Source organism: Perissodus microlepis, chromosome 20 (assembly GCF_051167445.1).
Source record: "Perissodus microlepis isolate ML-2025 ecotype Zambia chromosome 20, ASM5116744v1, whole genome shotgun sequence".
In the NCBI taxonomy this organism is placed as follows: Eukaryota; Metazoa; Chordata; class Actinopteri; order Cichliformes; family Cichlidae; genus Perissodus; species Perissodus microlepis.
Window position 1 is genome coordinate 7,616,912 of NC_140480.1, and position 21,231 is coordinate 7,638,142.

The 21,231-nt window shown below is 39.2% G+C and overlaps 5 protein-coding genes across 6 annotated transcripts; 1 reads left to right on the forward strand and 4 right to left on the reverse strand.

Annotated features, from left to right (window-relative positions):
• Positions 1–503: 503 nt before the first annotated feature.
• Positions 504–3,820, reverse strand: LOC146364035 (uncharacterized). Its single transcript, XM_084915995.1, has one exon. It carries the CDS (start codon positions 3,174–3,176, stop codon positions 1,056–1,058), a length of 2,121 nt encoding a protein of 706 aa, XP_084772121.1. The 5' UTR covers positions 3,177–3,820; the 3' UTR covers positions 504–1,055.
• Positions 3,821–4,462: 642 nt separating this feature from the next.
• LOC146364036 (uncharacterized) lies at positions 4,463–7,029 on the forward strand. Of its 2 annotated transcripts, XM_084918287.1 has the most exons (5): positions 4,463–4,720; positions 4,947–4,991; positions 5,213–5,411; positions 5,595–5,795; positions 5,916–7,029. In XM_084918287.1, exons 3-5 carry the CDS (start codon positions 5,346–5,348, stop codon positions 6,504–6,506), a joined length of 858 nt encoding a protein of 285 aa, XP_084774413.1. In that variant the 5' UTR covers positions 4,463–4,720; positions 4,947–4,991; positions 5,213–5,345; the 3' UTR covers positions 6,507–7,029. The 2 variants fall into 2 exon arrangements, with proteins under 2 accessions (XP_084774413.1, XP_084774412.1); XM_084918286.1 differs by having other exon boundaries at positions 4,947–5,411.
• Positions 7,030–8,840: 1,811 nt separating this feature from the next.
• LOC146364037 (uncharacterized) lies at positions 8,841–11,702 on the reverse strand. The gene has a single exon (XM_084916032.1). It carries the CDS (start codon positions 11,369–11,371, stop codon positions 9,251–9,253), a length of 2,121 nt encoding a protein of 706 aa, XP_084772158.1. The 5' UTR covers positions 11,372–11,702; the 3' UTR covers positions 8,841–9,250.
• Positions 11,703–12,664: 962 nt separating this feature from the next.
• Positions 12,665–15,808, reverse strand: LOC146364038 (uncharacterized). Its single transcript, XM_084915950.1, has one exon. The coding sequence runs from the start codon at positions 15,775–15,777 to the stop codon at positions 13,657–13,659; it is 2,121 nt and encodes a 706-aa protein (XP_084772076.1). The 5' UTR covers positions 15,778–15,808; the 3' UTR covers positions 12,665–13,656.
• A 1,263-nt stretch (positions 15,809–17,071) lies between these two features.
• Positions 17,072–20,215, reverse strand: LOC146364039 (uncharacterized). The gene has a single exon (XM_084915957.1). The coding sequence runs from the start codon at positions 20,182–20,184 to the stop codon at positions 18,064–18,066; it is 2,121 nt and encodes a 706-aa protein (XP_084772083.1). The 5' UTR covers positions 20,185–20,215; the 3' UTR covers positions 17,072–18,063.
• Positions 20,216–21,231: the final 1,016 nt, after the last annotated feature.

A 21,231-nucleotide genomic window follows, 5' to 3' on the forward strand; every position in this document is an offset into this window, starting at 1 on the left:
TGGATTGTGTAGATCACAAATCTTTTGGTGTGAATCTTTTTTTATTTAATTTTTATAATATCCATCGTGACTCTCTTTTTCATCAGTGGAACTCTGTCCCAGTCTGCTCCACCACCGGGAGATTCTCCGCTGTCCACGATGTCTTCACTGTCAGGGTAAATACAAGGATTAGCTACCGAACATGTGCTTTTCCTCAATGTCTGACTGCGAATGACTGAAAATGTGTTTACTTTAAAAAATGAAATATGTATTTGGCCACAGTAACTAAAGGTTCGCTAACTAAAAACTAACTAAAATGTAGCTTTAAAAATAGCTGAGAAAAGCCTATTTTAATAACCTCACTCCACTTCCTGCCACTGTACAAAAATGAAGCCAAAATTCCCTTTTCATGGGGACTGCCATCACTTTGTATTTTTGAAGCCAGTGTGTGAGTAGTAGTGAATAAAAGCAGATCAAAAGTACTCAAATACAACCACTTGTACACATCAAAAGAAAAACTCAGTTCACATCAATTTTATTTGTGCCAATTTTAAACCTTTATTATATTATAATATATAATATAATATTGCAAGGTAACATCCCTACAATATTATATTATAATATATAATATAATATTGCAAGGTAACATCCCTACAATAACGCAGAGAAAACCCAACAATCCGAAGATCCCCTATGAGCAAGCACTTGGCGACAGTGGGAAGGAAAAACTCCCTTTTAACAGGAAGACACCTTCAGTAGAACCAGGCTCAGTGAGGGGCGGCCATCTACCGCGACCGGTTGGGGGTGATGAAGCGACATAGATGAAATGCATGTCACTTCCTCACACATGCAGAGATGTCCTTATTGTCTTACATTTATGATGTTATAGCAAATACAGCCTCTCCTGGGTTACGGATGTAATATACCCTCAGGATGGGCGGGTATTAAATTTTTTTTCTAATATTGTCTCTTTGTGATTTATTTTGACTTTGGAAACAAAGAAATAGATCTTTTTTAACCAGCTTAAAAGCTGATTATTTCTTTGGAGTCAGTGTGAGAACTGGTAGGAGGATTTTTTAGATTTGTTCGGGTTTGGCTGAAGGCCGGCGCTTGAGTATTTTTGTACCAGGATTGTATACTCTACGTAGAGTTGACTGGGAAATAAGTACAGGTGGATGGGGATGAAACATTTCTTCTTCTGCCTTGGGAGTAACAGTGGACTTGAGGTTGAGTGAGCTCCTAGACTCAGACTGCTTCTTTGAGTTGTCTACAGTTTTAGACCGGGCCCTAGTGGAAATAGGAGGTAGCAGGCCATGCACTGCTTTTAGCTTACTGTCATATGTGGTAAGCTTGTTACCCATTTTACCCTTAAGGTCTCTAACTTCTTTCTGTTGTTCTTTCAGCTCATTGTCGTCTTTGGATGGAAAGTATTCCGTATTGCTCAGGTCAAATCTCACCTTTTTCCGGGCTATTTGTTCATCCCCATCCTTTCTTTGCTGCTCTGGGGAGGCTTTTTTCTCGACTTGCACAGTGTGGCCGAGCGTGTCATAAAGTCCCTTCAGCTGTTGCAGCAGATCGTCATTTTCTTTTGTCTGTACTGCATTCTTTTGTCGTTGAATGCCAATGTCAGTTTCCAGTTCTTCTATTACTTGCTCAAGCTTAAATACTGCGTGTTTGGACTTTGTCAGAGCTTTCTCAACCTCTTCTTTGTCCTCCACAGTTTGCGTCAACTTTGACTTCACTGTGAAGAGGTTGTCATTTGCAGAGCTAAGCTGTTTCTCGTGTTCTTTCTTTTGTTCTGCCTGCTGCAGTTTGATAATGTCCAGCTCAGTCTTTACAGCATTATAGCTGGTCTTAGCATTGGCAAGGTCTACGTTTGTCTCTTGGAGTTCTTGAGCCTTTTCTTTGATTTTATTCTGAAGTGTCTTTATAGTGTCTCTAGCTGTATAGAGTTCGTTCTCAATGCAGAACTTTGTCTCAGAAAGGAGCACTTTATCAGACCTAAGATTTTCACTTCTCTTTATCTCCAGTTCCAGATCGTTTTCTGCTTTGCTAAGAGCAGTTTTCAGACGGGCTATGTTATTTTCTTGGGATGAAATTTTCTTCCCAGATTCCTGCGTCTCATTTTCAAATTTAATTATTTGCTTAGTTTTAACCTTAAGGCATTTTTCCAGGCGGTCGATAGTAAAACGTTGCCTTGCCAGCTCCTTTATCTGACTTTCAGATTCCAGGACTTTGGCTTTTAACTCTTTCCTCAACGTTATGTTGTTACATTCCTTCTCCCTAAGACATACTTTCAGTTCATCATTTTTCTTTGTCAGTTTGTTTTTCTCATCTATTGCCCAGCGCTTTCCCGCTTTATACTCCTCATTTTGTCTTTGACACTTTTTAAGTTCAGCCTGTAGTTTCTCTTTTTCTTCTTCCACACTTTTAACTTTCTGTTGACGGCAGTACACCTCCCCAGGTAGTGTAAGAAGCTCGTCTATCCTTCTTTCAAGGAAGTCATTACGATGAATGTACTTCTCATTGTTCTGAATCTCAGTCTGAAGCTGCTCATTTTGTTTCTGCAGTTCTTTAACATTTTCATTTTTTTCCTCAGTCGTCTTGCTTAGCTTCATCTTGAGTTCTTGGTTTTCCTGCTCATTTTGGATTTTAAGGACAACCAGAGATTCCACCTCCTTTTCTTTCTTGTCCCGCATCGTTTTTTCAGTGGCACACTTATTTTCAAGGTGTTTGATTGCCTTACGAAGAGCCCGAATTTTTGCCTCATATTTGTTTGTGAGATCTACATTCTGTGACTCTGCGGACCTTAGCTGGGATTTGGTTTCCAGCAAAACATTTTCCATTTTTTCCATCTTTTCATCTTTGGATTCCTCTGTCATCTTAGCAACCAGTTCCTGTTCTTCTTTCAAAGATGCCTCAAGACTTGAAATCTTAGAATTCTTTTCATCGATTTCCTCAAGCTGAAGCTTTTCAGCTTGTTTGTACTTTTGTATTTCATTTCTGAGCACCTGCATTTCTTTGGACTCGTCTTTCATCTTTGCAACCAGTCCCTGCTCTTTTTTCAAAGATGCCTCAAGACTTGAAATCCTACAATTCTTTTCTTGGATTTCCTCAAGCTGAAGTTTTTCAGCTTGTTTGTAATTTTCTATCTCATTTCTGAGCATCTGCATATCAAAGTAGCTTAGGGAAGTCATTTCGAAATGAATGTATTTAGTTTAGTTTATACGACCTGTTATTCTGTGTTTGAAAAATGATCTACTCAATGAGACGACAAAGTGTTCGCAAGTGGAAACTGAAACCCTACTTACTTCAGAACTATAGCGATCTATGGGTTCAAGGTATGTACTTGGGGGATATTTATAGGATCTGACTCCGCCCCCAGAACTGTCTTCAAAGGAGTTCAAGTGACGTTATCGCCGAACGTCGTGACATTCAAAGGACAGTCTATTATGATGTCATTTTGTTCCAGAATGGGTTACATTTGAATTTGTGTCTTTGCAAGTTTGATCAGCTTGCATTGCGATTTTTTTTTTAGCAGACTTTAGCGATCCTTCTACTTGGCCTGTCTTCAAGTTTAAGGTATCTGTCGTTTCCCACCGTATCCCGCCCGGATCGATCCATTTATGTACGAGCCCATCCGCCCCCGGATCCGTTCATCGGGGCTCATCGCTGCTGTTGTAGTCACTTGTCCGGAGCTAACAACAGCTGTTGAGCTGACTATTAAGCTAACATTATGCCCGCTAGTGTTAGGTTCACGTGTCCTACAAGTCACACTTTTTCTGTGATAAACAGTTGAATTAAATTCTTACAGCGTATGAGAGGCTACCAGCGTCAAAACATTAGCAATAGGTGACAATAACGAGTGCTGGAGGATTTATTTAGTTATTTATTTAGACCCATTTCTTCAGTATAAGAAGCCATACTATCAGAACACCGCAATACAGATACAACTAATACTGGCGAACATCACAAAAGGTACAAGTACTTATTCTGCAGAAAAACTTTCACCATTTGTGCTTAAGAGTATATGAATTTATATGACTACTGCTTATGTTGAAGATTAAGCTCAGTTTTAATATTTCATGTCATTCTATAATGATCATAGCGTATGCAGAGATGACACATATTTTTCCATTTTAATATTCAGCTGAGCATGAATGGAATGTCAGAGTGGTGTCTGACAGTATATATGTATCTTATTATAATGAACATAGTGTATATATGTATGAATGTTTGATTCAAAGATAAGATTAGACATTTAAAATAAATTAATAACAAACAAAAATCTAGCAGGTTGAGCACTGTGTGAACCAGGAAACATTCAAGCAGATGAAAAATATATTAAATGAAAATACTGAGCTTATCGTTGATCAGCTTGGATTGTGTAGATCACAAATCTTTTGGTCTGAATCTTTTTTTATTTAATTTTTATAATATCCATCGTGACTCTCTTTTTCATCAGTGGAAGTCTGTCCCAGTCTGCTCCACCACCGGGAGATTCTCCGCTGTCCACGATGTCTTCACTGTGGATGCCAGGGAATACAACACAAGAAAACTTGCAAATACCATTCAGCATTGATGGTGCCTCCTCAGCTGTGCAAGTTATTCATGTCACGAGCAGGAGTGCACCCCTGTACAATTACAATTGCTTTGCTTTTGAAGTGTGGTTTGATAAACCCAGATTGTCCTCCTCTCCCTTTTAGCCTAGGTATCACACCATCTGTGAGTTCAGGCTCAGGTAAGTTGGGACTGCTGCCAGATACTTTTTTTATATAACATAATTCGAATTGGGGCTTAATTTTACCATTGCAGAGCTTCTCCTGTCTTTTGTTGCATGTCTCAAACTTTTATGTTGCTGCCATCAAATTTGTATTTTTCAAAAAGGAATACAATGCTTTAGTTTAAAGAGATGATATGTTGTCACACTTCTAACATTTCAGCGTAAATATATATTATCCTCTCAGGTTACTCTGGTATGAATGATTCTGAGCAGCCCCTACTGGAGCGAGGTATGAGACGAAAGGATTTAAATGTTATTTCCAAGTGTATTTAAAGCTGGGTTTCAATATATTCATTTACATTGCGAGGGAGGAAAAACAGAATTTAAGAGACGTTTCCTCTTGCTTACATTATTTAGTGTAATGTGGCAAATGTTTTACAGAAAAGATGCAGACCTGAGCTCTTTTAACAAGATTATTTTTGCCTTTTTTTCTTTTTTCTTTTAAATTAGGTTTTGATGAAGGAGTACAATGTGTCTTTGTGCCCTTCCTCTAGCAACTGTCGTTGGAACTCCATGATGCTACGGCGAATGGTCCAGGAGTCTGTCTGGAGGTAGTGACACAGCCAGCGCCCCACCGCTGGTCATGGTTATGAGGGAACAAGTGATTGACATTCTAGGTCTTCTTGAGCCCTTTGAGGAGGATTTACAGGTAACAGAGCAAGTTAATAAAAACCTGATGTGTGCAATAATTACACCAGGCATCTTCAACATCTATAATGAAATTTCCAAATCTACATGTGTAACCTTTTGTTCAGTAATCCCATAATCAGGCTAAGAAGAAATGTGAACAGGGTCTTTAATAGAAGACATGTTTGTGTCTTATCTATCGTAGGTCCTGCAGGGAAATGGTGTGACTATGTCTCTCATCATACCGTCCCTCATTGGACTTGATAAAACCTTGGAGAATTGTGTCACCAACTACACCCACTTCTGCAAGGCCCTGCGCACAGGCCTCTACACACACTTCCAGCCAGTGATTCACCAGAAGGACATGATACTAGCTGCTGTGCTGGATCCTAGGATCAAACTGCAGGTACCAAATTAGGCCAGAAGCATAGCGGACTTCTGTAGATTGATATTTAGTTGAATATGCGTGTTGAGTAGATAAAGGAAAAAAATGTGTGTACATTTAAAACAACCATTTTTTTTGCAGCCGTTTTCTGATGACAACCAGGATGAACAGAGTGATTTCCTAACACCTCCGTCAAAATCTGAGGCTCGCAGCATTGTTGAGTCCACATTAGAAAACATGGAAGCCTCAACTTTTCTTACTGTTGAGGCAGAGAAAGATCAGACAGGCAGTGGGCTGGAGCACGATGTGAAAGAAGAAAGCCAGACAGATGCCGTGAAGGACACTTGTGCTGGCAGCTCAGACAACAACTGTCCTGAAATCAGTGAAAACGACCTCAAGAGGAAGTCCATCAACTTCCTTCAGCCGCCTGCAAAGACTCTAAAGATGTCAGAGTTCGACGTGTACCTGTCTGAACCGCTGTGGGAAAGCAACTCTACTCTTCAGTACTGGAAATGTGCTTCTCGATTCCCGAAGCTCCAAGGCCTCGCCAAGAAGCTGCTGGCGGTGCCCGCCACATCTGGAGGTTTTGACCGTTTCAGTCCGATGGCTGCGTGCATTGTGAAAGCAAAAAGGAACCGCCTGCCACCTCACACCACAGAGAGACTGCTACTGTACAAAAACTCTGTAAAAGTGAAGACTGTTAAAAAGCCCAGTTGGGCTGCTAAACACTGATGGATAACAGCTGAGTGTGGCAGAGCTTTCACAGCATTAAACAGAAACTCTGCCTCTACTTTTAAAAACTGTGCCATACGCTAAGAAGGAGGGTGAACTGCTAATACCTCTTATATTGTAGCAAATGAATCAGCTGACTCTTTCTTCCTAGAACACATTTGCTGGACTGCATTACAAAAAAAAAAACAAGTCCTGTGTTACAGCTGGTTTCATCAGTTTGTTAAAGGGACGCATTCTGGTCAGTGATCCTCACAGCTTCATACCTGCAGCAGCGATAGAGATGCACACTGTCTCTGCGTGCTGTACGGTGCTGCTCAGAGTTGTACTTTGTCCCTTCCACACATGATTCAAGTCAGAGCTCTCTACTGAATTGGGAAATGGCAAATTAGAAATGGAGTCAGTGAATGAATGGTATCTGATTCACTTCAAACCAAAATGAGTTCAGCTTGTATCGTTCTTTTGCAGAATGTCATGTTTTCTTACTGCAATTTTTGTTAAGACAGTAATAAAATGTCAAATCAGAGGTTGAATGCTTATTTATTTCCACTATGGACTGATAAATGAGATATTTGCTGCCAAACGTGATGGAACAGTAGATCTTTATATTGAATTTGGCTATTCAGTCCCTCCAGCAAAAGTCATTTATATTTTATAGTCAAATGAGAAATCCACTGTACATTTCTTTCAGGCATTACAGTTTTGTTTCATTCATTCTAACGTGAAATACAACAGTGTCAGCATCTTTTCAGCTTTTTATCAGACTTGTCTTTCACCATTTTCAAATAGCCTAATCAATAATTCATGTACTTTCATAGATGCTGTTATTTTCCTCAAAACCTTAAATTTCTAAAAAGAAAACATTTTGCTTGGATAAACTATGTCTGATGGAAGTTGATGGAAAAGCTTAGTTTAGTTTGGCTTTGTCAGGTAGGCTGATGTTGGCATTGAATGACAGCTACCTGATTTTACTGTGGTAAAGACCGATAATGTGTTGAAAATTAACACCAGTGTTATGAGTGCTTTGATCTCCTCTGAGAAGCATTCAAAAAGGTTTTGCTTGCATTAAACATTGGAGTATGTATCAGCTGTGTTATCAAGAAACTGAGATATCTGCTTGAAACTGGAACTGATATTAAAGACAGTTTGCGACTGAAGAAAACTGTGAGAACATTTTTTTAATCCTCTCATTGATTCATCTTCAGTTGAAACTGCGTCAAATCAGCTGCCAATAAGTAATTTAAATGCATTCTATTTTGTTTTAGTGTTATTATTCATTTACATTTTATTGCGTCATTGTAGTGCATTTTACTTGTTTTAGTTGCATTCTAGTTTGTAAAGCAAGTTGTGCAGCATGGGCTGTTGGAAATGTGCTCGATCAATAAACTTGACCTTGACCATGTGTGGAGGGAGCCAGAAACATGCTGCTGTTTGCACATTGTAACGTTGGACCCAAGAAACATAAACTGGAGCGAATATGACGACAGCAGAACTTTTATTTAATACTGTGGTTTTGTACTGGGACACAGACACTCCTGCTCTCTCTCTCTGCTGTCACGTCCGCCTCCCTCCTCCGACTGTCACTGCCAACATATAAAGAGACACAATCACTGTCAGATCCCAGCACACCTGTTCACCCCGCCCCTGCGCCGCCCCGGGAGCTCACTGCGTCACCCCTCCTCTGCAGCTGGCCAGAGACCACACCCACGCCACACACATATTTAATAATTGGCTCTGCAGAGGAGCTAAAGAAGAGTCCAGCATGTTGCTCTGACTGTGTAACTCCTAAAGGTACAGTAACGGCAACATTGCCTAGTGACTGATCAGGCCAGTAACATTTCTGTTTCTCATATAAACCATCTCAGTGACTTCAGCAGAGATATTTCGTTAGTCAGGGTAAATACAAGGATTAGCTACCGAACATGTGCTTTTCCTCAATGTCTGACTGCGAATGACTGAAAATGTGTTTACTTTAAAAAATGAAATATGTATTTGGCCACAGTAACTAAAGGTTCGCTAACTAAAAACTAACTAAAATGTAGCTTTAAAAATAGCTGAGAACAGCCTATTTTAATAACCTCACTCCACTTCCTGCCACTGTACAAAAATGAAGCCAGAATTCCCTTTTCATGGGGACTGCCATCACTTTGTATTTTTGAAGCCAGTGTGTGCGTAGTAGTGAATAAAAGCAGATCAAAAGTACTCAAATACAACCACTTGTACACATCAAAAGAAAAACTCAGTTCACATCAATTTTATTTGTGCCAATTTTAAACCTTTATTATATTATAATATATAATATAATATTGCAAGGTAACATCCCTACAATAACGCAGAGAAAACCCAACAATCCGAAGATCCCCTATGAGCAAGCACTTGGCGACAGTGGGAAGGAAAAACTCCCTTTTAACAGGAAGACACCTTCAGTAGAACCAGGCTCAGTGAGGGGCGGCCATCTACCGCGACCGGTTGGGGGTGATGAAGCGACATAGATGAAATGCATGTCACTTCCTCACACATGCAGAGATGTCCTTATTGTCTTACATTTATGATGTTATAGCAAATACAGCCTCTCCTGGGTTACGGATGTAATATACCCTCAGGATGGGCGGGTATTAAATTTTTTTTCTAATATTGTCTCTTTGTGATTTATTTTGACTTTGGAAACAAAGAAATAGATCTTTTTTAACCAGCTTAAAAGCTGATTATTTCTTTGGAGTCAGTGTGAGAACTGGTAGGAGGATTTTTTAGATTTGTTCGGGTTTGGCTGAAGGCCGGCGCTTGAGTATTTTTGTACCAGGATTGTATACTCTACGTAGAGTTGACTGGGAAATAAGTACAGGTGGATGGGGATGAAACATTTCTTCTTCTGCCTTGGGAGTAACAGTGGACTTGAGGTTGAGTGAGCTCCTAGACTCAGACTGCTTCTTTGAGTTGTCTACAGTTTTAGACCGGGCCCTAGTGGAAATAGGAGGTAGCAGGCCATGCACTGCTTTTAGCTTACTGTCATATGTGGTAAGCTTGTTACCCATTTTACCCTTAAGGTCTCTAACTTCTTTCTGTTGTTCTTTCAGCTCATTGTCGTCTTTGGATGGAAAGTATTCCGTATTGCTCAGGTCAAATCTCACCTTTTTCCGGGCTATTTGTTCATCCCCATCCTTTCTTTGCTGCTCTGGGGAGGCTTTTTTCTCGACTTGCACAGTGTGGCCGAGCGTGTCATAAAGTCCCTTCAGCTGTTGCAGCAGATCGTCATTTTCTTTTGTCTGTACTGCATTCTTTTGTCGTTGAATGCCAATGTCAGTTTCCAGTTCTTCTATTACTTGCTCAAGCTTAAATACTGCGTGTTTGGACTTTGTCAGAGCTTTCTCAACCTCTTCTTTGTCCTCCACAGTTTGCGTCAACTTTGACTTCACTGTGAAGAGGTTGTCATTTGCAGAGCTAAGCTGTTTCTCGTGTTCTTTCTTTTGTTCTGCCTGCTGCAGTTTGATAATGTCCAGCTCAGTCTTTACAGCATTATAGCTGGTCTTAGCATTGGCAAGGTCTACGTTTGTCTCTTGGAGTTCTTGAGCCTTTTCTTTGATTTTATTCTGAAGTGTCTTTATAGTGTCTCTAGCTGTATAGAGTTCGTTCTCAATGCAGAACTTTGTCTCAGAAAGGAGCACTTTATCAGACCTAAGATTTTCACTTCTCTTTATCTCCAGTTCCAGATCGTTTTCTGCTTTGCTAAGAGCAGTTTTCAGACGGGCTATGTTATTTTCTTGGGATGAAATTTTCTTCCCAGATTCCTGCGTCTCATTTTCAAATTTAATTATTTGCTTAGTTTTAACCTTAAGGCATTTTTCCAGGCGGTCGATAGTAAAACGTTGCCTTGCCAGCTCCTTTATCTGACTTTCAGATTCCAGGACTTTGGCTTTTAACTCTTTCCTCAACGTTATGTTGTTACATTCCTTCTCCCTAAGACATACTTTCAGTTCATCATTTTTCTTTGTCAGTTTGTTTTTCTCGTCTATTGCCCAGCGCTTTCCCGCTTTATACTCCTCATTTTGTCTTTGACACTTTTTAAGTTCAGCCTGTAGTTTCTCTTTTTCTTCTTCCACACTTTTAACTTTCTGTTGACGGCAGTACACCTCCCCAGGTAGTGTAAGAAGCTCGTCTATCCTTCTTTCAAGGAAGTCATTACGATGAATGTACTTCTCATTGTTCTGAATCTCAGTCTGAAGCTGCTCATTTTGTTTCTGCAGTTCTTTAACATTTTCATTTTTTTCCTCAGTCGTCTTGCTTAGCTTCATCTTGAGTTCTTGGTTTTCCTGCTCATTTTGGATTTTAAGGACAACCAGAGATTCCACCTCCTTTTCTTTCTTGTCCCGCATCGTTTTTTCAGTGGCACACTTATTTTCAAGGTGTTTGATTGCCTTACGAAGAGCCCGAATTTTTGCCTCATATTTGTTTGTGAGGTCTACATTCTGTGACTCTGCGGACCTTAGCTGGGATTTGGTTTCCAGCAAAACATTTTCCATTTTTTCCATCTTTTCATCTTTGGATTCCTCTGTCATCTTAGCAACCAGTTCCTGTTCTTCTTTCAAAGATGCCTCAAGACTTGAAATCTTAGAATTCTTTTCATCGATTTCCTCAAGCTGAAGCTTTTCAGCTTGTTTGTACTTTTGTATTTCATTTCTGAGCACCTGCATTTCTTTGGACTCGTCTTTCATCTTTGCAACCAGTCCCTGCTCTTTTTTCAAAGATGCCTCAAGACTTGAAATCCTACAATTCTTTTCTTGGATTTCCTCAAGCTGAAGTTTTTCAGCTTGTTTGTAATTTTCTATCTCATTTCTGAGCATCTGCATATCAAAGTAGCTTAGGGAAGTCATTTCGAAATGAATGTATTTAGTTTAGTTTATACGACCTGTTATTCTGTGTTTGAAAAATGATCTACTCAATGAGACGACAAAGTGTTCGCAAGTGGAAACTGAAACCCTACTTACTTCAGAACTATAGCGATCTATGGGTTCAAGGTATGTACTTGGGGGATATTTATAGGATCTGACTCCGCCCCCAGAACTGTCTTCAAAGGAGTTCAAGTGACGTTATCGCCGAACGTCGTGACATTCAAAGGACAGTCTATTATGATGTCATTTTGTTCCAGAATGGGTTACATTTGAATTTGTGTCTTTGCAAGTTTGATCAGCTTGCATTGCGATTTTTTTTTAGCAGACTTTAGCGATCCTTCTACTTGGCCTGTCTTCAAGTTTAAGGTATCTGTCGTTTCCCACCGTATCCCGCCCGGATCGATCCATTTATGTACGAGCCCATCCGCCCCCGGATCCGTTCATCGGGGCTCATCGCTGCTGTTGTAGTCACTTGTCCGGAGCTAACAACAGCTGTTGAGCTGACTATTAAGCTAACATTATGCCCGCTAGTGTTAGGTTCACGTGTCCTACAAGTCACACTTTTTCTGTGATAAACAGTTGAATTAAATTCTTACAGCGTATGAGAGGCTACCAGCGTCAAAACATTAGCAATAGGTGACAATAACGAGTGCTGGAGGATTTATTTAGTTATTTATTTAGACCCATTTCTTCAGTATAAGAAGCCATACTATCAGAACACCGCAATACAGATACAACTAATACTGGCGAACATCACAAAAGGTACAAGTACTTATTCTGCAGAAAAACTTTCACCATTTGTGCTTAAGAGTATATGAATTTATATGACTACTGCTTATGTTGAAGATTAAGCTCAGTTTTAATATTTCATGTCATTCTATAATGATCATAGCGTATGCAGAGATGACACATATTTTTCCATTTTAATATTCAGCTGAGCATGAATGGAATGTCAGAGTGGTGTCTGACAGTATATATGTATCTTATTATAATGAACATAGTGTATATATGTATGAATGTTTGATTCAAAGATAAGATTAGACATTTAAAATAAATTAATAACAAACAAAAATCTAGCAGGTTGAGCACTGTGTGAACCAGGAAACATTCAAGCAGATGAAAAATATATTAAATGAAAATACTGAGCTCATCGTTGATCAGCTTGGATTGTGTAGATCACAAATCTTTTGGTCTGAATCTTTTTTTATTTAATTTTTATAATATCCATCGTGACTCTCTTTTTCATCAGTGGAACTCTGTCCCAGTCTGCTCCACCACCGGGAGATTCTCCGCTGTCCACGATGTCTTCACTGTCAGGGTAAATACAAGGATTAGCTACCGAACATGTGCTTTTCCTCAATGTCTGACTGCGAATGACTGAAAATGTGTTTACTTTAAAAAATGAAATATGTATTTGGCCACAGTAACTAAAGGTTCGCTAACTAAAAACTAACTAAAATGTAGCTTTAAAAATAGCTGAGAAAAGCCTATTTTAATAACCTCACTCCACTTCCTGCCACTGTACAAAAATGAAGCCAAAATTCCCTTTTCATGGGGACTGCCATCACTTTGTATTTTTGAAGCCAGTGTGTGCGTAGTAGTGAATAAAAGCAGATCAAAAGTACTCAAATACAACCACTTGTACACATCAAAAGAAAAACTCAGTTCACATCAATTTTATTTGTGCCAATTTTAAACCTTTATTATATTATAATATATAATATAATATTGCAAGGTAACATCCCTACAATATTATATTATAATATATAATATAATATTGCAAGGTAACATCCCTACAATATTATATTATAATATATAATATAATATTGCAAGGTAACATCCCTACAATAACGCAGAGAAAACCCAACAATCCGAAGATCCCCTATGAGCAAGCACTTGGCGACAGTGGGAAGGAAAAACTCCCTTTTAACAGGAAGACACCTTCAGTAGAACCAGGCTCAGTGAGGGGCGGCCATCTACCGCGACCGGTTGGGGGTGATGAAGCGACATAGATGAAATGCATGTCACTTCCTCACACATGCAGAGATGTCCTTATTGTCTTACATTTATGATGTTATAGCAAATACAGCCTCTCCTGGGTTACGGATGTAATATACCCTCAGGATGGGCGGGTATTAAATTTTTTTTCTAATATTGTCTCTTTGTGATTTATTTTGACTTTGGAAACAAAGAAATAGATCTTTTTTAACCAGCTTAAAAGCTGATTATTTCTTTGGAGTCAGTGTGAGAACTGGTAGGAGGATTTTTTAGATTTGTTCGGGTTTGGCTGAAGGCCGGCGCTTGAGTATTTTTGTACCAGGATTGTATACTCTACGTAGAGTTGACTGGGAAATAAGTACAGGTGGATGGGGATGAAACATTTCTTCTTCTGCCTTGGGAGTAACAGTGGACTTGAGGTTGAGTGAGCTCCTAGACTCAGACTGCTTCTTTGAGTTGTCTACAGTTTTAGACCGGGCCCTAGTGGAAATAGGAGGTAGCAGGCCATGCACTGCTTTTAGCTTACTGTCATATGTGGTAAGCTTGTTACCCATTTTACCCTTAAGGTCTCTAACTTCTTTCTGTTGTTCTTTCAGCTCATTGTCGTCTTTGGATGGAAAGTATTCCGTATTGCTCAGGTCAAATCTCACCTTTTTCCGGGCTATTTGTTCATCCCCATCCTTTCTTTGCTGCTCTGGGGAGGCTTTTTTCTCGACTTGCACAGTGTGGCCGAGCGTGTCATAAAGTCCCTTCAGCTGTTGCAGCAGATCGTCATTTTCTTTTGTCTGTACTGCATTCTTTTGTCGTTGAATGCCAATGTCAGTTTCCAGTTCTTCTATTACTTGCTCAAGCTTAAATACTGCGTGTTTGGACTTTGTCAGAGCTTTCTCAACCTCTTCTTTGTCCTCCACAGTTTGCGTCAACTTTGACTTCACTGTGAAGAGGTTGTCATTTGCAGAGCTAAGCTGTTTCTCGTGTTCTTTCTTTTGTTCTGCCTGCTGCAGTTTGATAATGTCCAGCTCAGTCTTTACAGCATTATAGCTGGTCTTAGCATTGGCAAGGTCTACGTTTGTCTCTTGGAGTTCTTGAGCCTTTTCTTTGATTTTATTCTGAAGTGTCTTTATAGTGTCTCTAGCTGTATAGAGTTCGTTCTCAATGCAGAACTTTGTCTCAGAAAGGAGCACTTTATCAGACCTAAGATTTTCACTTCTCTTTATCTCCAGTTCCAGATCGTTTTCTGCTTTGCTAAGAGCAGTTTTCAGACGGGCTATGTTATTTTCTTGGGATGAAATTTTCTTCCCAGATTCCTGCGTCTCATTTTCAAATTTAATTATTTGCTTAGTTTTAACCTTAAGGCATTTTTCCAGGCGGTCGATAGTAAAACGTTGCCTTGCCAGCTCCTTTATCTGACTTTCAGATTCCAGGACTTTGGCTTTTAACTCTTTCCTCAACGTTATGTTGTTACATTCCTTCTCCCTAAGACATACTTTCAGTTCATCATTTTTCTTTGTCAGTTTGTTTTTCTCGTCTATTGCCCAGCGCTTTCCCGCTTTATACTCCTCATTTTGTCTTTGACACTTTTTAAGTTCAGCCTGTAGTTTCTCTTTTTCTTCTTCCACACTTTTAACTTTCTGTTGACGGCAGTACACCTCCCCAGGTAGTGTAAGAAGCTCGTCTATCCTTCTTTCAAGGAAGTCATTACGATGAATGTACTTCTCATTGTTCTGAATCTCAGTCTGAAGCTGCTCATTTTGTTTCTGCAGTTCTTTAACATTTTCATTTTTTTCCTCAGTCGTCTTGCTTAGCTTCATCTTGAGTTCTTGGTTTTCCTGCTCATTTTGGATTTTAAGGACAACCAGAGATTCCACCTCCTTTTCTTTCTTGTCCCGCATCGTTTTTTCAGTGGCACACTTATTTTCAAGGTGTTTGATTGCCTTACGAAGAGCCCGAATTTTTGCCTCATATTTGTTTGTGAGATCTACATTCTGTGACTCTGCGGACCTTAGCTGGGATTTGGTTTCCAGCAAAACATTTTCCATTTTTTCCATCTTTTCATCTTTGGATTCCTCTGTCATCTTAGCAACCAGTTCCTGTTCTTCTTTCAAAGATGCCTCAAGACTTGAAATCTTAGAATTCTTTTCATCGATTTCCTCAAGCTGAAGCTTTTCAGCTTGTTTGTACTTTTGTATTTCATTTCTGAGCACCTGCATTTCTTTGGACTCGTCTTTCATCTTTGCAACCAGTCCCTGCTCTTTTTTCAAAGATGCCTCAAGACTTGAAATCCTACAATTCTTTTCTTGGATTTCCTCAAGCTGAAGTTTTTCAGCTTGTTTGTAATTTTCTATCTCATTTCTGAGCATCTGCATATCAAAGTAGCTTAGGGAAGTCATTTCGAAATGAATGTATTTAGTTTAGTTTATACCACCTGTTATTCTGTGTTTGAAAAATGATCTACTCAATGAGACGACAAAGTGTTCGCAAGTGGAAACTGAAACCCTACTTACTTCAGAACTATAGCGATCTATGGGTTCAAGGTATGTACTTGGGGGATATTTATAGGATCTGACTCCGCCCCCAGAACTGTCTTCAAAGGAGTTCAAGTGACGTTATCGCCGAACGTCGTGACATTCAAAGGACAGTCTATTATGATGTCATTTTGTTCCAGAATGGGTTACATTTGAATTTGTGTCTTTGCAAGTTTGATCAGCTTGCATTGCGATTTTTTTTTTAGCAGACTTTAGCGATCCTTCTACTTGGCCTGTCTTCAAGTTTAAGGTATCTGTCGTTTCCCACCGTATCCCGCCCGGATCGATCCATTTATGTACGAGCCCATCCGCCCCCGGATCCGTTCATCGGGGCTCATCGCTGCTGTTGTAGTCACTTGTCCGGAGCTAACAACAGCTGTTGAGCTGACTATTAAGCTAACATTATGCCCGCTAGTGTTAGGTTCACGTGTCCTACAAGTCACACTTTTTCTGTGATAAACAGTTGAATTAAATTCTTACAGCGTATGAGAGGCTACCAGCGTCAAAACATTAGCAATAGGTGACAATAACGAGTGCTGGAGGATTTATTTAGTTATTTATTTAGACCCATTTCTTCAGTATAAGAAGCCATACTATCAGAACACCGCAATACAGATACAACTAATACTGGCGAACATCACAAAAGGTACAAGTACTTATTCTGCAGAAAAACTTTCACCATTTGTGCTTAAGAGTATATGAATTTATATGACTACTGCTTATGTTGAAGATTAAGCTCAGTTTTAATATTTCATGTCATTCTATAATGATCATAGCGTATGCAGAGATGACACATATTTTTCCATTTTAATATTCAGCTGAGCATGAATGGAATGTCAGAGTGGTGTCTGACAGTATATATGTATCTTATTATAATGAACATAGTGTATATATGTATGAATGTTTGATTCAAAGATAAGATTAGACATTTAAAATAAATTAATAACAAACAAAAATCTAGCAGGTTGAGCACTGTGTGAACCAGGAAACATTCAAGCAGATGAAAAATATATTAAATGAAAATACTGAGCTCATCGTTGATCAGCTTGGATTGTGTAGATCACAAATCTTTTGGTCTGAATCTTTTTTTATTTAATTTTTATAATATCCATCGTGACTCTCTTTTTCATCAGTGGAACTCTGTCCCAGTCTGCTCCACCACCGGGAGATTCTCCGCTGTCCACGATGTCTTCACTGTCAGGGTAAATACAAGGATTAGCTACCGAACATGTGCTTTTCCTCAATGTCTGACTGCGAATGACTGAAAATGTGTTTACTTTAAAAAATGAAATATGTATTTGGCCACAGTAACTAAAGGTTCGCTAACTAAAAACTAACTAAAATGTAGCTTTAAAAATAGCTGAGAAAAGCCTATTTTAATAACCTCACTCCACTTCCTGCCACTGTACAAAAATGAAGCCAAAATTCCCTTTTCATGGGGACTGCCATCACTTTGTATTTTTGAAGCCAGTGTGTGCGTAGTAGTGAATAAAAGCAGATCAAAAGTACTCAAATACAACCACTTGTACACATCAAAAGAAAAACTCAGTTCACATCAATTTTATTTGTGCCAATTTTAAACCTTTATTATATTATAATATATAATATAATATTGCAAGGTAACATCCCTACAATATTATATTATAATATATAATATAATATTGCAAGGTAACATCCCTACAATATTATATTATAATATATAATATAATATTGCAAGGTAACATCCCTACAATAACGCAGAGAAAACCCAACAATCCGAAGATCCCCTATGAGCAAGCACTTGGCGACAGTGGGAAGGAAAAACTCCCTTTTAACAGGAAGACACCTTCAGTAGAACCAGGCTCAGTGAGGGGCGGCCATCTACCGCGACCGGTTGGGGGTGATGAAGCGACATAGATGAAATGCATGTCACTTCCTCACACATGCAGAGATGTCCTTATTGTCTTACATTTATGATGTTATAGCAAATACAGCCTCTCCTGGGTTACGGATGTAATATACCCTCAGGATGGGCGGGTATTAAATTTTTTTTCTAATATTGTCTCTTTGTGATTTATTTTGACTTTGGAAACAAAGAAATAGATCTTTTTTAACCAGCTTAAAAGCTGATTATTTCTTTGGAGTCAGTGTGAGAACTGGTAGGAGGATTTTTTAGATTTGTTCGGGTTTGGCTGAAGGCCGGCGCTTGAGTATTTTTGTACCAGGATTGTATACTCTACGTAGAGTTGACTGGGAAATAAGTACAGGTGGATGGGGATGAAACATTTCTTCTTCTGCCTTGGGAGTAACAGTGGACTTGAGGTTGAGTGAGCTCCTAGACTCAGACTGCTTCTTTGAGTTGTCTACAGTTTTAGACCGGGCCCTAGTGGAAATAGGAGGTAGCAGGCCATGCACTGCTTTTAGCTTACTGTCATATGTGGTAAGCTTGTTACCCATTTTACCCTTAAGGTCTCTAACTTCTTTCTGTTGTTCTTTCAGCTCATTGTCGTCTTTGGATGGAAAGTATTCCGTATTGCTCAGGTCAAATCTCACCTTTTTCCGGGCTATTTGTTCATCCCCATCCTTTCTTTGCTGCTCTGGGGAGGCTTTTTTCTCGACTTGCACAGTGTGGCCGAGCGTGTCATAAAGTCCCTTCAGCTGTTGCAGCAGATCGTCATTTTCTTTTTTCTGTACTGCATTCTTTTGTCGTTGAATGCCAATGTCAGTTTCCAGTTCTTCTATTACTTGCTCAAGCTTAAATACTGCGTGTTTGGACTTTGTCAGAGCTTTCTCAACCTCTTCTTTGTCCTCCACAGTTTGCGTCAACTTTGACTTCACTGTGAAGAGGTTGTCATTTGCAGAGCTAAGCTGTTTCTCGTGTTCTTTCTTTTGTTCTGCCTGCTGCAGTTTGATAATGTCCAGCTCAGTCTTTACAGCATTATAGCTGGTCTTAGCATTGGCAAGGTCTACGTTTGTCTCTTGGAGTTCTTGAGCCTTTTCTTTGATTTTATTCTGAAGTGTCTTTATAGTGTCTCTAGCTGTATAGAGTTCGTTCTCAATGCAGAACTTTGTCTCAGAAAGGAGCACTTTATCAGACCTAAGATTTTCACTTCTCTTTATCTCCAGTTCCAGATCGTTTTCTGCTTTGCTAAGAGCAGTTTTCAGACGGGCTATGTTATTTTCTTGGGATGAAATTTTCTTCCCAGATTCCTGCGTCTCATTTTCAAATTTAATTATTTGCTTAGTTTTAACCTTAAGGCATTTTTCCAGGCGGTCGATAGTAAAACGTTGCCTTGCCAGCTCCTTTATCTGACTTTCAGATTCCAGGACTTTGGCTTTTAACTCTTTCCTCAACGTTATGTTGTTACATTCCTTCTCCCTAAGACATACTTTCAGTTCATCATTTTTCTTTGTCAGTTTGTTTTTCTCGTCTATTGCCCAGCGCTTTCCCGCTTTATACTCCTCATTTTGTCTTTGACACTTTTTAAGTTCAGCCTGTAGTTTCTCTTTTTCTTCTTCCACACTTTTAACTTTCTGTTGACGGCAGTACACCTCCCCAGGTAGTGTAAGAAGCTCGTCTATCCTTCTTTCAAGGAAGTCATTACGATGAATGTACTTCTCATTGTTCTGAATCTCAGTCTGAAGCTGCTCATTTTGTTTCTGCAGTTCTTTAACATTTTCATTTTTTTCCTCAGTCGTCTTGCTTAGCTTCATCTTGAGTTCTTGGTTTTCCTGCTCATTTTGGATTTTAAGGACAACCAGAGATTCCACCTCCTTTTCTTTCTTGTCCCGCATCGTTTTTTCAGTGGCACACTTATTTTCAAGGTGTTTGATTGCCTTACGAAGAGCCCGAATTTTTGCCTCATATTTGTTTGTGAGATCTACATTCTGTGACTCTGCGGACCTTAGCTGGGATTTGGTTTCCAGCAAAACATTTTCCATTTTTTCCATCTTTTCATCTTTGGATTCCTCTGTCATCTTAGCAACCAGTTCCTGTTCTTCTTTCAAAGATGCCTCAAGACTTGAAATCTTAGAATTCTTTTCATCGATTTCCTCAAGCTGAAGCTTTTCAGCTTGTTTGTACTTTTGTATTTCATTTCTGAGCACCTGCATTTCTTTGGACTCGTCTTTCATCTTTGCAACCAGTCCCTGCTCTTTTTTCAAAGATGCCTCAAGACTTGAAATCCTACAATTCTTTTCTTGGATTTCCTCAAGCTGAAGTTTTTCAGCTTGTTTGTAATTTTCTATCTCATTTCTGAGCATCTGCATATCAAAGTAGCTTAGGGAAGTCATTTCGAAATGAATGTATTTAGTTTAGTTTATACCACCTGTTATTCTGTGTTTGAAAAATGATCTACTCAATGAGACGACAAAGTGTTCGCAAGTGGAAACTGAAACCCTACTTACTTCAGAACTATAGCGATCTATGGGTTCAAGGTATGTACTTGGGGGATATTTATAGGATCTGACTCCGCCCCCAGAACTGTCTTCAAAGGAGTTCAAGTGACGTTATCGCCGAACGTCGTGACATTCAAAGGACAGTCTATTATGATGTCATTTTGTTCCAGAATGGGTTACATTTGAATTTGTGTCTTTGCAAGTTTGATCAGCTTGCATTGCGATTTTTTTTTTAGCAGACTTTAGCGATCCTTCTACTTGGCCTGTCTTCAAGTTTAAGGTATCTGTCGTTTCCCACCGTATCCCGCCCGGATCGATCCATTTATGTACGAGCCCATCCGCCCCCGGATCCGTTCATCGGGGCTCATCGCTGCTGTTGTAGTCACTTGTCCGGAGCTAACAACAGCTGTTGAGCTGACTATTAAGCTAACATTATGCCCGCTAGTGTTAGGTTCACGTGTCCTACAAGTCACACTTTTTCTGTGATAAACAGTTGAATTAAATTCTTACAGCGTATGAGAGGCTACCAGCGTCAAAACATTAGCAATAGGTGACAATAACGAGTGCTGGAGGATTTATTTAGTTATTTATTTAGACCCATTTCTTCAGTATAAGAAGCCATACTATCAGAACACCGCAATACAGATACAACTAATACTGGCGAACATCACAAAAGGTACAAGTACTTATTCTGCAGAAAAACTTTCACCATTTGTGCTTAAGAGTATATGAATTTATATGACTACTGCTTATGTTGAAGATTAAGCTCAGTTTTAATATTTCATGTCATTCTATAATGATCATAGCGTATGCAGAGATGACACATATTTTTCCATTTTAATATTCAGCTGAGCATGAATGGAATGTCAGAGTGGTGTCTGACAGTATATATGTATCTTATTATAATGAACATAGTGTATATATGTATGAATGTTTGATTCA